The sequence below is a fragment of the Lolium rigidum genome, chromosome 5, assembly GCF_022539505.1.
Source record: "Lolium rigidum isolate FL_2022 chromosome 5, APGP_CSIRO_Lrig_0.1, whole genome shotgun sequence".
NCBI classification, from domain to species: Eukaryota; Viridiplantae; Streptophyta; class Magnoliopsida; order Poales; family Poaceae; genus Lolium; species Lolium rigidum.
Window position 1 is genome coordinate 82668010 of NC_061512.1, and position 15633 is coordinate 82683642.

At 44.6% G+C, this 15633-nt stretch overlaps 1 protein-coding gene and 1 pseudogene across 1 annotated transcript; both read right to left on the bottom strand.

Annotated features, from left to right (window-relative positions):
* Positions 1-10123: 10123 nt before the first annotated feature.
* LOC124658165 lies at positions 10124-11057 on the bottom strand (annotated as a pseudogene).
* Positions 11058-13596: 2539 nt separating this feature from the next.
* On the bottom strand, positions 13597-15389 carry LOC124658164. The gene is made up of 2 exons (XM_047196583.1): positions 15248-15389; positions 13597-14086 (listed from the first exon to the last, which is right to left on the bottom strand). The coding sequence occupies exons 1-2, from the start codon at positions 15298-15300 to the stop codon at positions 13831-13833; spliced, it is 309 nt and encodes a 102-aa protein (XP_047052539.1). The 5' UTR covers positions 15301-15389; the 3' UTR covers positions 13597-13830.
* Positions 15390-15633: the final 244 nt, after the last annotated feature.

Here is a 15633-nt window from a genome sequence, read left to right on the forward strand (position 1 = left end):
GAGGCGGCAGGGGATCAAAAGAAAAAGAAATTGCCAAAAATCGGAGGGTGAAAAAAAACCAAGAAAATGAACTTTTATAGTACATAGAGGATGACATGCGGGTCCCATGAGCCTGCAGGTTCCTCAACGTTTCAAACGTGGCATGAGATCGAAAGAAAAAGGTAAGTGACCAAATATGAGGTGCCAAAAATAATTCAAGAAAAGAAAGTTTTATAGTACATAGAGGATGACATGCGGGTCCCGAGTTAGCAGCAGCGGTATCACCGTTTGAGAGGCGGCAGGGATCGAAAGAAAAAGGCAAGTGACCAAATTTGAGGTGCCAAAAAAAACTCCAAGAAAAGAAAGTTTTATAGTACATAGAGGATGACATGCGGGTCCCATTTAGCAAGCAGCGGTATCACCGTTTGAGAGGCGGCAGGGGATCGAAAGAAAAAGGCAAGTGACCAAATTTGAGGTGCCAAAAAAAATCCAAGAAAAGAAAGTTTTATAGTACATAGAGGATGACATGCGGGTCCCATTTAACAAGCAGCGGTATCACCGTTTGAGAGGCGGCAGGGGATCGAAAGAAAAAGGCAAGTGACCAAATATGAGGTGCCAAAAATAATTCAAGAAAAGAAAGTTTTATAGTGCATAGAGGATGACATGCGGGTCCCATTTAGCAGCAGCGGTATCACCGTTTGAGAGGCGGCGGGGATCGAAAGAAAAAGGCAAGTGACCAAATATGAGGTGCCAAAAATAATTCAAGAAAAGAAAGTTTTATAGTGCATAGAGGATGACATGCGGGTCCCAGTTAGCAGCAGCGGTATCACCGTTTGAGAGGCGGCAGGGATCGAAAGAAAAAGGCAAGTGACCAAATATGAGGTGCCAAAAATAATTCAAGAAAAGAAAGTTTTATAGTGCATAGAGGATGACATGCGGGTCCGGTTAGCAGCGGTATCACCGTTTGAGAGGCGGCGGATCGAAAGAAAAGGCAAGTGACCAAATATGAGGTGCCAAAAATAATTCAAGAAAAGAAAGTTTTATAGTGCATAGAGGATGACATGCGGGTCCCATTTAGCAGCAGCGGTATCACCGTTTGAGAGGCGGCAGGGAATCGAAAGAAAAAGGCAAGTGACCAAATTTGAGGTGCCAAAAAAACTCCAAGAAAAGAAAGTTGATTGCACATAGAGGATGACATGCGGGTCCCATTTAGCAGCAGCGGTCTCAACGTTTCCAAGGCGGCAAGGGATCAAAAGAAAAAGGAAGTAGCCGGAAATCGGGGGTCAAAAAAATCCAAGAATAGAAAGAATTTTGGTTCATAGAGGATGACATGCGGGACCCATGATCCCGCATCGTAAACGGCTCGATCGGAGAACGTTGAACGAGATGGCGCGATCGAGAAAAAAACAATGTCGGAGAGGCTGCCATCTCGGGCCCTACATCCCTCGGCGGTGCGGATTTGCGTTGACTCGGCCGGCGAACCCGAGAATTCGCGATGCACCACGTCCCGGGCCACCATACGCGACGTTTTGGCCGCTTTCGTCGGGCTAGGTGGCCTCAAAAACGAGAAAAAAAAATTTTTGACATGCACCACGGAGGGACCAAAATCGTCGGCCATGGTACACCAGCAACCACGGCGCGACTTCAACTTCGTCGGCCATGGTAACTTTTCTTGTAGTGTAGAGTTCATAGTTAGTACAGGCGAAGGCTAGCAAAAGATTGGGAGCGACCAACTTAAAGAGCAATAATGGCCATAATCATGCATAGCGACAAAACATTATCAATCAAAGCATAAAGTGATATTACAAGTCAAAATCTAAATGATCATAGAGACTTTAGTTGACTGGTTATAGTCTTAACATGGTATAAGCATGTGCCAAGTCAACCCAATAAAACATCAAAGGAGAATAGCATAATATTATGCTTTGTATGATGGAAACTACACATGATTCTTTCAATAGCACATTATGCACTCTTAGCTATTTGAGACAAGTCATGCTACAAAAATAAATACTAAGCATATGACAAGAATAACGTCCAACATGACATGGCAAAGTCTATGCCACAGTTTAGACAAGCTTCATTTTACATCACTATAGACATGAAACATTTTACTCATCTCCAACACCAATCAACTTATCTGAAATAGCTCTCAGAGATGAAAATCAATATGGACCAGAGAGCTACTAATACATAAATAAATAATACTAATGAGCTCTGAGGATAATCTGAACGAAAGAACAAGAGCTAAACGCAATACTAGCAAACTAGAAAACTTGCAAAACAATAAGAGCGAAAACTAGAGCGTTCTATGCAATTAAAACGGAGCGTGTCCTTATCCAAAACAAATATGCCGAGATCCAACCATATACTACAGCAACAAAACAAAACAAAACAAAAATAAAGGCGCTCCAACAACAACACATAGTGTATGAAGTAATAAAAATATAGCGCATAGAAAGATGACCTGATGCTTCGTTGATGAAGAGGGGATGTCCAAGGCATCCCCAAACTTTGACGCTTGTACCTATTGGATATTTCTTGGGGTGACATGAGCATCCCCAAGTTTGAGCTTTTGTCCATTCTTCTCATTACATCATTCTTCTCTCCCTACACTTGAAAACTTCCTTCATACAAAACTTCACGCAATTCTTATTAGAAGCATTAGTGCAATCAAAATAATAAATCCACTTGGATTCACTTCCAACATATATCAAACATTTATTAAAACATTAGCTACTGTAGCAACTTCTTCAAAAAGATCTTCCCTCAAAAGAACTAAAAAAGAAAGAGATTAAGAGGCAAATGCAAATAGTGGCAGAAATGTATCAAAACAGAACAACAGGTAAAGATCGATTTTTTCGAAAATCTTCTGTTGCTCAGATCGAAAAGTGTTAAACTAACGAAAGTTAGATAATAAAACCTGTGGCATATGCAGAAATATTGGCAGCTCAAAATTCCGCTCTGGCTGTGAATACAAATTTTTATGGTGACAACACATAATCTATTTTCAGGACAGCAACTTCCCTAAATCTTACTTTCTCTCTATTAGAGGCTATTCTTGGCACAAAAACGAAATAAAAATGATAAGGAGAGGTTATTACAGAGGTAATAACTTCCAAGAATCAACATAAGAAAAATTATATAAATAAAATATGGGTTATCTTCAAAGAGTGCTTTTCTTTAACGCCTTCCAGCTAGGCGCAGAAAAAGAGTTAGCATCAAGTATTATCGAGTGAAGAAGCATCAAGATCAATCACTTCCTATAAAACACAACTTGTCAAAATAGACACTTTAGATACCCCTGGAGATGATTCAACAAGTAAACCACTCTTAGTTCTACTAAAAGTTTTATCAATTTTAAACATATTATGGGGTTTTGGTTTAGTTACCTTGGGAACATACATAATTTTTTTCTCTTTTCCCACAAAAGCTTTCTCCTTCTTAAACCCAAGAGAAGAAAAAGTTGAACTTAAAGTTTCCATAGCCTCCTATAGTTTACCAATTTTAAGGTTTATATTATCATGGGTATCGCTAGCTTCTAAAACAGTGATTCTTTTATTGATACTTTCTATTGATTCATTAATTTGGCTAGAATTATCAAAACAATTTGGCAAACATTTCTCTAGAGAGCTCAGTCTTTCTACAACCTCTTCCAAAGTGATCTCAGTTTTAACAACATTAGTAGGTGGGAATCCTACCAAGTTTTCAATTAAATTGCAAGCTTCCAAAGTAATTGACATAAAGGTACCTCCAGCAGCTGAATCCAAAAGGTTTCTTGAAGAGAAATTCAGTCCTGCATAAAAAGTTTGGATGATCATCCAAGTAGTCAGTCCATGAGTGGGACAATTCTTTACCAAAGATTTCATTCTTTCCCAAGCTTGAGCAACATGTTCATTATTAAATTATCTAAATTTCATTATGTCACTTCTGAAAGATATAATCTTAGCAGGAGGATAATATTTTTCAATAAAAGCATCTTTGCATTTGACCCAAGAATCAATACTATTTAAAGCCAAAGATAGCAACTAATCTTTAGCTCTCCCTCTCAAAGAGAAAGGAAACAATTTCAGATTTATAATGTCACCATCTACATCCTTATATTTTTGCATCTCACAAAGTTCAACAAAATTATTAAGCTGAGAAGCAGCATAATCAGTACTAACACCAGAAAATTGCTCTTTTATAACAAGATTTAACAAAGCAGGTTTAATTTCATAGAAAACTGCTTCAGGAGTGGGTGGATCAATAGGTGTACAAATAAAATTATTGTTGTTTGTGCTAGTAAAGTCACACAACTTAGTATTTTCACCAGAACCCATTCTAGCAAACTTAAAATAGAACAATGAAAATAACAGTTATAATAGAAACTAATTTTTTGTGTGTTTTTTATATAATGAAGCAAATAAGACAAAGTAAAATATACTAAGCAAACTATAACAAAGTAAAGAAATTGGAGATGAGAGACTCCACTTGCAGAAATCCTCTTTCTCCCTGGCAACGGCGCCAGAAAAAGAGCTTGATGAGCGCAGATTGCACACCGTTGGGGAACCCCAAGAGGAAGGTATGATGAGCACAACATCAACTTTTCTCTTAGTAAGAAACCAAGGTTTAATCGACCAGTAGGAGAAAGGCGTGACTTCTGAAGGTGTTGCTAGCTGACTAGTGGCAGGGCGTACTACCGGCGTCAGCAACAACGTGGAACCTGCACACAACACAACCAAAATACTTTGACCCAACTTTGAGTGAGGTTCTCAATCTCACTGGCTTCGCTGAACACAAATGATTAAACGTATCGAGTGGAAAGAGATGTTTGCAGTAATTAAAGAGAACAATGCTTGCAGTAAGTAAACAGAACATGATTGCAGTAGATGAATTTATCAGTGTAAAAGAAAGGACCGGGGTCCACAGTTCACTAGAGGTGTCTCTCCATAAAGATAAATAACATGCTGGGTGAACAAATTACAGCTGGGCAATTGACAGAATACCGACCATACATTACAAGATGATTACTATGAGATTCGTTTAGCCATTACATCATAATACATAGATCGTAATCCAACTGCGTCTATGACTAATAATCCACCTTCCGGTTATCGTGTGAACCCCTTCTAGTATTAAGTTGCAAGCAATAGATTATCGCATTAAGAAATGTGTGTAAAGTAAACAATAGAATTACCCTTGGATAAAACATTGTTGTTTTCCCCTAGTAGCAACAACACATCTACAATCTTAGAAGTTATTGTCACTCTTCCAAAAAACTAGAAGCATGAACCTACTATCGAGCATAAATACTTCCTCTTGGAGTCACAAACATTTACTTGGCCAGAGCAACTACTAGCAATGGAGAGCATGCAAGATCACAAATAACATATGACAAGAATATATAATCAATCTCAACATAGTATTCAATATTCATCGGATCCCAGCAAACACAACATGTAGCATTACATAAGGATGATCTTGATCATGTAGGGCAGCTCACAAGATCTAAACATGAGGCACAAATTAGAGAAGACAACCATCTAGCTACTGCTATGGACCCATAGTCCAGGGATGAACTACTCACGCATCACTTCGGAGGCGGGCATGGCGATGTAGATGCCTCCGGTGATGATCTCCCCCTCCGGCAGGGTGCCGGGAAGAGCTTCAGAACCCTCCCGAGTTAGGGTCTGCGATGGCGGCCGTGATGGAACTTTTCGTGGACGGAGGCTCGGGTGTTTAGGTTTTTCCCGAGATCGCGAATAAATAGGCGGAAGGGCGAGGTTGGTGGAAACCAGGGGGGCCCACACCACCCCTTGGCGTGGGCCCAGGCCAGGCCGCGCCAAGGTGTGGTCTGGCCGCCCTGCGCCTCTTCTTCGCCCCCCTCTAGACTCTGTCTTTGTTATGGAAAAATATTGACTTCGGCTTTTGTTTCGTCCTATTCCGAGAATATTTCATGTACAACTTTTCTGAAATACAAAACAACAGAAAACAGGGAACTGACACTGTGGCATCTTGTTAATAGGTTAGTGCCGGAAAATGTATAAAAGTGCAACGAAGTGTGAGCAAAACATATATAAATTGGTGTAAAACAAGCACGAAGAATAAAAAATTATAGGTACGTTTGCGATGTATCAGTGCTACGTCAAGGTGACCCACTATCACCAATGGTATTTAACACGGTGGATGATATGCTCGCCGTCATGATTGAAAACGCAAAGTCTGATGGCGGAGTTGAAGGAGTGTTTCTCATCTTGTCGATGGAGGGTTATCCATTCTTCAATATCCCGACGATACAATACTCTTTACGGAACATGACATCGAGAAGGCAAAGAAACTAAACTTAATTCTCTCAACTTTCGAGCAACTATTGTGTCTAAATATAAACTTACGAAAAATGAATTGTTTTGTTTTGGTAAGACCCAAGACGACGCTAATATGTATGCTGAATTGTTTTGCTACGGACAAGGCCGGATTCCTATCAGATATTTGGGTATTCCGTTTCATTATCGGAGACTTATAAACACTAAATGGAAATTGGTGGAGGAGCTATTACAAATTAGGTTAACCAGCTAGAAAGGCAAGTTGTTATTCTTCAGAGCAAGATTGGTTCTTATCAACTAAGTACTAAGTAACATGGTAGTGTACATGATATCATTCTTCCAACTTCCAAAAGGAGTCTTATAAAGACTAGATTATTTACGGCCAAGATTCTTTTGGCAAGGTGATAATGAAAGAAAGAAAGATCCACTGACTAAGTGGACCGTGGTTTACCGCCATATATAAAGACCAATGAGGACTTGAAATTGATAACCTCGAGGTGAAGAAAAGAGCCCTCCTTAGGAGAAAATATGTCGGCTCAAGTGAATTGTCTTAGATTTATTGGAAACCAGGAGACTCGCATTTCTGGGCAGGACTAATGGCGATGAAGAAGTTCTTATTCCCACATGGTTCTTTCTCTAGGGATGTATCAGAAATTAGGTTCTGGAGGATAAATGGCTAGATGATGCCACACTCCAAGAATAATATCCGGCCTTGTTCTACAATGTGCGCCATAAAAGCGGTACGCTCGCTAAGGTGTTGGAAACTTGACCACCAGTTGTGTCGTTGAGAAGTATCGTTGGTCCTAGGCTAGCATCTTGCAATGCTTTGCTATAATATCTGGCTTTGGTCAATTCAACGTATGACACCAATGAATTTCATTGGAATCTACACGATAGTGGTAACGGTGGACTCTATGTACAGAGCTCTACTCCTACAAGTGGTGCCAGTTGATAATAATAAAAAATTGGAAGATGAAGATTCTGCTAAAAACAAAGGTTTTCTCATGGTACCTTCGCCGTGGTGTATTTCTTACCAACGATAATCTTGTAAAACACAATTGGCATGGAAGTCAGACGTGTGTCTTCCAAGACGAGACCTAAGAAAATGAAAAAAATGAAAAAATGACAAACTATAAAACACTTATCATTCCAATGTAGATTGCTAGATCTATATGGTCAGCCATCCAAATAGGTCCTACCTTATATCCACCATGTACCGTTGTGAATATTTTCGGCTATTGGCTCAATGTTGTGGATCCTAGATTTAATCTACCTATTTGGGTGAGAATAGTTGCCGTTATTTGGTTGCTATGACTTTATAGAAATGACAAAGTATTTTAATGATAAAAATGATTCACTTATGCATGTCATCTACTGGTGCATATCTACACTTCATTCATGGTCGTTTCTACATCGTGTGAAACATCATGACCTATTTATGCAGGTGTCATGGTTGGAGGACGCGGCGAAGGGTATTTTTATCCCACATGGATGACAACATAATCTACACATTGTCCCACCATCACCATATACGCTCTTACATTTTGTCATGATTACTTGTAGAGAGCCTTAGTATCTCTATTTTTGATGTAACTCTTGGATTGGAACGGCTATCAGGGCCGGCCCATAGGCCGGGCAAACGGTGCGCCTGCACTGGGCCCCAGCGAGCCAGGGGCCCCAGCCCATCTAGTAGTTCTATTAGTAGTAGTTGAAATTTCTGATTTTTTGATGTTCTGAATGAGATAAAAGCCCATGTGCGGATGTCCAACCCACCAGATCAGCACGTACGGGACAAGAGAGAGGAGAAAACCAATGGATCCAGGAAGGGCGATCGATTTGCTCGTTTCTCTACTTGACTTCTCCTCTGTCCTCTGTACCGCTCCAGTAGCCAGATGAAACAACTCATCTCCTCGACTCCTCCTTTCCCAAATCTGAGGTTGCTGCCACCCATTAATGGAAACCAAAGACACTGCTCCATGCCTCCATCCTTCTCCAGAATTCTCCCATCAATTCTCAATGGTTCTATGTTTCCCCAATCAAATAGCTGTTTGTGATCCGACAAGTAGAAATATCCGCCCTTACCGTTACTCTTAGAGACTCAGACCTCAATCCACTGTTAAATAGTTCATCCTTGGATAGGGATACTTAAGTTGAGAAGGGACATGTAAGAGAAAAAATGTTGTTTTTAGAGTCATGTTCTGTTATTTTAATAGCCAAAAGATCATGGATCTATGGTATGTACTGAATATTTTTTTGTTTTTGAAATATGCGAATTTTTAGGTTGAAATATACTGTTTTGATAATTTGTATGTGTGAATAGGGGGCCTTTCTTTCATTTTTTGCACCAGGGCCCCGAAAAAGTATGGGCCGGCCCTGCGGCTATGTGCATCTCAGATATGCAGATGCCAGGTGTAATTCCTAAAACTTTTAAATAATAAAACTCTCTTTATCAAAAAAAGAAGCATGTTTATTTTTCTTTGGTGTATCAACTTCTAAAGTTGGTGTTAATTTTGACGCCAGGATGCATCGGCAGAGAGATGCTTTTCAACAATGAATATTGTCAAGAGTGTTTTGCGGAATAAAATGGGTGAGAAGTTCATGAGTGATGTTATGATTTGCTACGTGAAGAAAGATTTTTCTACCATGATGAGTGATGATGTGATTGATATATTTAAGATCGAGGGGCTCTACAATGTGAGTCCCATGTCATTTTATATGTTCTGTTGAATGTTATTTCTTTTCTGTATATTTTTCCAATCTAGTTGTTGTGAATATAATATGTTTTTTTACTCCCGTTTCCAGGAAGTTACACAAGTTGGTAGTCATTCTTTTACCATTGTTTTTTGGATGTGTAAACGAGTAGTTTTATTACTTCGCTCAGTTCATACTCGGTATGACAAGCTTTTGAATATGACAACTATATTACCATTAGCTTTGCAGTATTTCATTTTCTATATTGCAACGTGAATTTACTTATATTGCCTATAAAATTATTTGCAATGTCTTTCCATAGTTGTACTTGTACAGTGGGCACTGGCTGCTTGACACAAGTGCCAAACGCGTCTATAGTGATGACCAGAGACTCCTTGACTTAACTACTTCTTAAGCACAGGAGAAGGAGGGAGTTGTACCATAATATAACTGTCATCTTATAGTATCTGATTTACCAAGTTTTGGAGTTTTGGCGGTGGCTTAGGACATTTAACCCACCTTATTTCGATCATTTTAATGTTATTGTGTGTGCAAAATAACATACATACATAATAATATACACATGCGTTTTTTCATTGTTTCTACATCGAAACAAGAATTGGAATTGGATACCACCCTTTAATTAAGCAGACCCAAACAACTGAATTCGAACTGAAGCAATTTCCTTTCCATGATGGTTTTGAAATTCCCAATCAAATTCAATTTCAGACCCAACTGTGTGCATCCAAACACAACACAAGAGAAAGAGTGTCGCCACTCATGGCAGGTGGCACCATGGCAGGCAAGAGTGGCAGTATACCTTCTAGATTACTTTATCTAAGGTAGGTACCGGCCATCGAAGAATAATTATTTAGAAATTTGCAACCGAAGGTCTTGGTCAATCTTTGAAGCAAATCTTCATGTTAGACATATGGATTGAACAATCAACATCCATAACCCTGCCTAGCCCCTAACTTCTAGAGGCGGGTTTTTGCTGCAATTCCAAGCAACTGAGCGATGCATAAAAGAATGGACGTCAGTTTTACTCTGGCTTTCCATCCACAAAATCAAGCTGAAGTCGCCTGGGTGTTGCTCTGTGGAATATTGAACGGCGAGGCGCAGGACATGAAGCCTGAGCAGACACATGCTTTTGCCCAGATTTTTTCGTGATTGAAATCGTTCATCTTGAACAACAATAATTTACATCGTGGTGGTACAAATCAAACCACACCATAAATGAGTCATATATAGTGCGCACGGTTTATACATTGATGACATCTTACTTGCCAGGAGCGAAGTTGGTAGCGAATGCCCATGCGTTGTTGTTGACGGGGTCAGTAATATGATCAGCAAGGTTCTCGAGCGGGCCCTTGCCGGTGACGATAGCCTGCACGAAGAAGCCGAACATGGAGAACATGGCGAGGCGGCCATTCTTGAGCTCTTTAACCTTGAGCTCCGAGAATGCCTCAGGATTGTCCGCTAGGCCCAACGGATCAAAGCTACCGCCTGGGTAGAGTGGGTCAACTACCTCACCGAGTGGGCCACCGGCAATGCGGTATCCTCGACGGCACCCATAAGCACAACCTGGCAGGCCCAAATGGCGAGGATGCTCTGCGCGTGGACAAGGCTAGGGTTGCCGAGATAGTCAAGACCACCCTCGCTAAAGATTTGAGAGCCAGCCTTGAACCATACAGCCTCGCCGAACTTGATGCCATTGCGAGCCAGCAGCTCAGGGAAGACACAACCGAGCGCACCAAGCATGGCCCAACGCGAGTGGATCACTTCCAGCTCACGGTTCTTGGCGAAGGTCTCAGGGTCAGCTGAGAGCCCAGCGGTGTCCCACCCATAGTCACCCGGGAACTCACCGGTCAGGTAGCTCGGGGGCTCTCCAGAGAGCGGGCCGAGGTAGAGCACACGGTCTGCGCCATACCACGGGCTGCTTGAGGCAACCTGCTTAGCCTTTGCCGCAGTCTTGCGCATGGTCACCCGAGCCTCGCCAAAAAGTGCTAATGACGGTAAGTTCTTCACTGCCTTGCCGGCGAAGGTCGAGGAGGATAGTGACATGTTGGTGGTCGTCATTGCGCTGACAGGAGTTGTCTCGTGTTCTTCAAGAGTGAGACGTGAGTGTGGAGATGGCTTGAGTTGAGGGAAGGGCAGGGCTATTTAACGTGTTGACGTATGCTGACAAGATACATATAGACAAAAAATACCAGGAGCTTCAGTGCCATTGGTGCAGTGGAGATCTCCTCATCTTCGAACACTTGGCGTATTGAGAGCCAAGGAAGGGGATAGTTGTGGCTAAGCCTGGATCTCCTTGGAGATAGATCACTTATTGAGTTGGAAATTTTGGTGAAGTGTTTGCAGGCAGTACGAGTAAAATTGCCAATTTACAGGAAACTGAGAGATCTCCAGCCGCGTCCCCCAAAGGGATTTGGAGCGCGCCGGACAAAAAAACCATTCCAGCCGCGTCCCCCAAAGCCCATTTTTGTCCGGCGCGCCCCCATACGGTGTCCGGCGCCCCGAGCCCGTCCCCGTCCCACAGGGGACGCACCGGACACGCCGGACACAACGAAAAGTGAGGCGGGGAGTGGCGGGGCCGATTCGTCAGCGGCACAGTTAATTTTAACCTAACCGTCGCCTACCTCGCGACGGAAGTTATTCGCGCGCAGTGACACACGGCGGCATCTTTGCCTTAATGGCGACGGAGGGCGGGCGAGACGTCTCGTCGGTGCTGCGCAGCCTCCACGCGTCGCCGGCGTTCGCACGCCACCGCCCGTTCCCGCGCGATCTTCCCGCCTCTTCTCGCCTGTTCCCGCGCTTTCTTCCCGATGCCGGTGTCTATAAAAGGTCTCCCGGCTCAACGGTAGCCACCACACCCCGCCGGCAACAAACACAGCCCTCGTCGCTCCACCGCCGTCTCCTCCACCACCGATAGCAATGGCGAACCGCCCCGGCGCCGGCCACTTCCCTTCACCGCCGTCCCTCCACTTGCGGTCCCGGAAACGCAGGTCGACACCGACCCCTCGGCAGCCGGCCCGGGAAGAGCGATGGCGTGCACACCGTCGGCCAGCGGCGGGAGGCAATGCGGCGAGCGAGCTCGCCAACGGTGGGAGGCGGCGTAGGCGGCGGATCCGGCGGCGTTCGCGCCCATGGCCCCGGCTGGCCGCAGGCCGCGGCGGCGGCAGCGTGGCGAGGAGCGACGGGACGCCACCGTTGCGGCGCCCGACGCCTCGACGAGACGAGGAGGCGCGACGGTGCCGTGCCGGGCGGAGATGGAGCAGCGGTGGGCTGACGAGCGCCGGCCGCCGGCTCGCCGAGCGGGATGCGCCGTACCGAGATCGGCGGGAGTCGATCGAGCGCCGGCGGCGGGAGTCGATCGAGCACCGGCGGCCGGCGGCGGCGGAGGAGCGTCATCGGCGGGAGGCGGCGCGAAGGCGATCCGCGGGAGGCGGGCGGACCGGTTGGCGGCGGAGGACGCCGTGTTGGCGGCGGCGATGATGGAGGCGCCAACGGATGTGGAGGAGGAGGCGCCAATGGAGGAGGAGGAGGCCGAGGCGGAGGAGACCGAGGTGGAGGACGACGACGACGACGAGTTCGAGTGGTCCGACGACGACGGGCGCACCGGACGAGACGGCCGATCGGCAACGCGCGCTCGTCGAGTCCTTCGAGTCGGAGAAGAAGCTCCGGGACGACGCCGTGCCCGCGAAGAGCGCGGGTTCGTCGCGCCGTCAAGCTCTCCCTCCGGGCGGCCCGGCGAGGGAGGGCGGAGGAGGAGGACGCGCGGCGGGAGCGGCACCGTCTGGCCACCGCCGAACGCAAGGAGAGGAGGCGCGCGCAGGAGGAGCTGCGGCGTAGGGGAGGCGACGATGGGGCGGGGCCGTCGAACGCACCGCCGGGCGGTCAGTAGTGTAGGTTTAGATGAAATCTAGCCGTTTTCATTCAAACTTTGTAATATATAATCAAAATTGAATGAAAACCTTTATTTTCGTGCACCAATATTCATTTGGAGGAGGCGTTTGGGAGACGCGGCTGGGAAGCAACGTCCCCCAAAGGCGGCACGAACAAAACACGTCCCCCAAACGCTCAATCCGGCGCTGAATGCATGGTTTTGTTAAACAATCTCAGAGGAAATGATGACTGTAGAAAAAGCACTGTACTATTCAAGTGATTCCTTCTTTCGGAATACACAAGTTTTCATCCGTGTGATTTCCATCATTAGATGGAGCCCAATGCCTCAGATTTATAGTCTGCAAAATGGTGAAATTTTGACTATATAGCTACAAAAAAATGGGTCGGCCATACCCATTTTATCTACCTCAGTATCTTCTTTTTATTGAATAAGGTGTTCTTTATTTCCCACATTGAACCATGGCTTAACGATCACAATACAGCTTGCATTACCTAAATATCTCATGATTAAGGGATGCAAACTTGAGTGAATAGACGTTAGGTACAAAAAACAATCAATTTCAATGTTGGCTTTGGTTTATCATACTATATTTTTATTTAGTTAACCCACTTTTCTTTATTTAGGACATTGCTATGGCTGCTTAGTCCAGCAGGCACTAGACAGTGACGAGTATCCACTACCAAACCCACAAATAGGACCATGACATCTCCAAGAGCTGCCCACATACAAATGAAGGTCATCAACTTGATTATATCAAACAAAAGGTTATAAAACATAGTATTTGACTAACACTGGCTCACACTGACCATTGCTCAGTACATATTATTAGGAAATAGGAAGAACAGCAAGGTTTCCAACATTCAGAGATTGTATGTTTCACACATGAGCAGATAAGTCATGGCCTTCAGACCCAGGAATTCAGAAAAGAAAACAGCAAGATGCATTTCACTTGTCCACCTGGGCGAAGGAATCGGTCAAGCTTTCACCCTCTACTGAAGCACTCGCCGAAAGGTTTTGCGCTTCCAAAAGCTTCATCTGCCGCTCCGCATGCTCCCTCTCACATTGGCTAATGCCCATGATGATGTCAAGCATAGTTCCAGTAGTGCCAAAGAACACCAGTGGAGCGAAGGATTTCTTCTTTATGCCCACAGGAATAGCAAGGAGAGCACCAGCAACAGAGAAGACCCAAGTTCCGAGGGCACTGCATGCATATGCGAAGTTGTGTCAGCATAGCATATTACAAGCAAAACTGCTGCCTAGAGAGCTGCTTGTTCATAAATCTACAGATGCATGATCGTTTTCTGCGCTAAATTTGGTTTACAGTGGTAAGTCTATATCATCTTAAAGATAAATGTATAGAGAATATAGAGCGCATGTTCACTTGAGTTTTTATTTGCACAAACCATTACTCTAAAAGTTTCCAAGTATATGCAGGCTTGTTAAGCCCATAGTTAGTTCACAGTTATGTGGGTACCTTAACATGAAGTCAGCTTTAGTTCACCCGCGACCACGTATATCTATGAATCATATCTATCTGACACTACGGCATCTAGTTCTCTTAAACAAAAATATACACCTCTAATTCTATTAAAGCAAGCATTAAAACGGAGCCTTAACCTAAGTACTAAAGATGCATGAGACAGCCTTATGAACTTGGCTGACTCGAGATGTTGGGCATACATATACTATAGTGCTCATCCACCAGTACGTAGTAACTAGTAAGTTAACTGTAAAGTGTCCCAGAGAAACATACTCCTCTACCCAATGGTGTTCAGTTTTTAAAAGGTATGATTATCCATCTTGCCGACCATCAAATATTGTGGCGGCAAAGACATGATGATGATCCAACAAAAAATGAACACCGGGTTAGGAGATATAAGTTGTAGATGGTTCAGGAGTTTGACAGGAAAGCAATTGGAGGCATGGTGTGCTGCTTACTGAGCATCTATGGGTAAAGTTACATCCTACCATGTCGACAAGTTCAGGTTCTGCTCTTTACATTACTTTGGGACCTTATAGCATGGATCAAGAAATACTATCCCAACATCAGGAACAAGCCATAATACAACTGCCCATTCCAAGACATACTTCAAAGGCGCGAAACGCGCCATCCTAACCTCTCTTGCACTCAAGCCAGTTCCAAGCGAAGTGTGCCATTGTGACCTCTTTTGCCCTCCAAGGAAAAGCAGAAAAGAGTGGGGAATTATTGTCGTTCAGGCATTTCCTTTGAGATGCGTTGAAGCATTTCAACAAACACTCGGTGGGCAGCGTCCGCGAATCCGAAACCTCGATAGGTCAACCGGTCGTGACTGAAGTATCAAGAATGGAAATTTTGGGCATAGTAGAGGGAGAGTTGACAAACTTGGAGACGGTGCAGTCCTCGAGGTGCTTCTCGCCGCTGCCGACTCGATCCATTGCTTGTTTGCGACGGGGCTCTGAAATGTGGAGGGGAGGCACGCAAACAGAGAGACGGATCGGATCCACTGGAGCTGGGACGGGAGATCGTCGGCGCCGGCTTGTACCGCGAGTCGCGCCGCCCCAAGGGTTCACCGGAGTGGAGGGACGGCCGTCGCAAGCAGCAGAGGCGACCGGCGAAGTTTTACCGGGTTTGGGCTGGGAGAACGGAATGCCCGTCGGGCCGCTGTAGTCACCGCACGCCGAGACAAAGCCCATCGTACTCCGTCGGCCCAAAAAGCCCATCCGGCGCCCTCCTCCTTCAGGAACCGAAACCCTGGAATAAACCCTCGC

Bases quoted from the DNA above. Each gene is read 5' to 3' on its own strand.
- LOC124658164 (XM_047196583.1), bottom strand. From the start codon at position 15,300: ATGGATCGAGTCGGCAGCGGCGAGAAGCACCTCGAGGACTGCACCGTC. The intron at 14,087-15,247 runs GTTTGTCAACTC...ATATGCATGCAG, and splicing joins GAGGACTGCACCGTCTCCAA to TGCCCTCGGAACTTGGGTCT.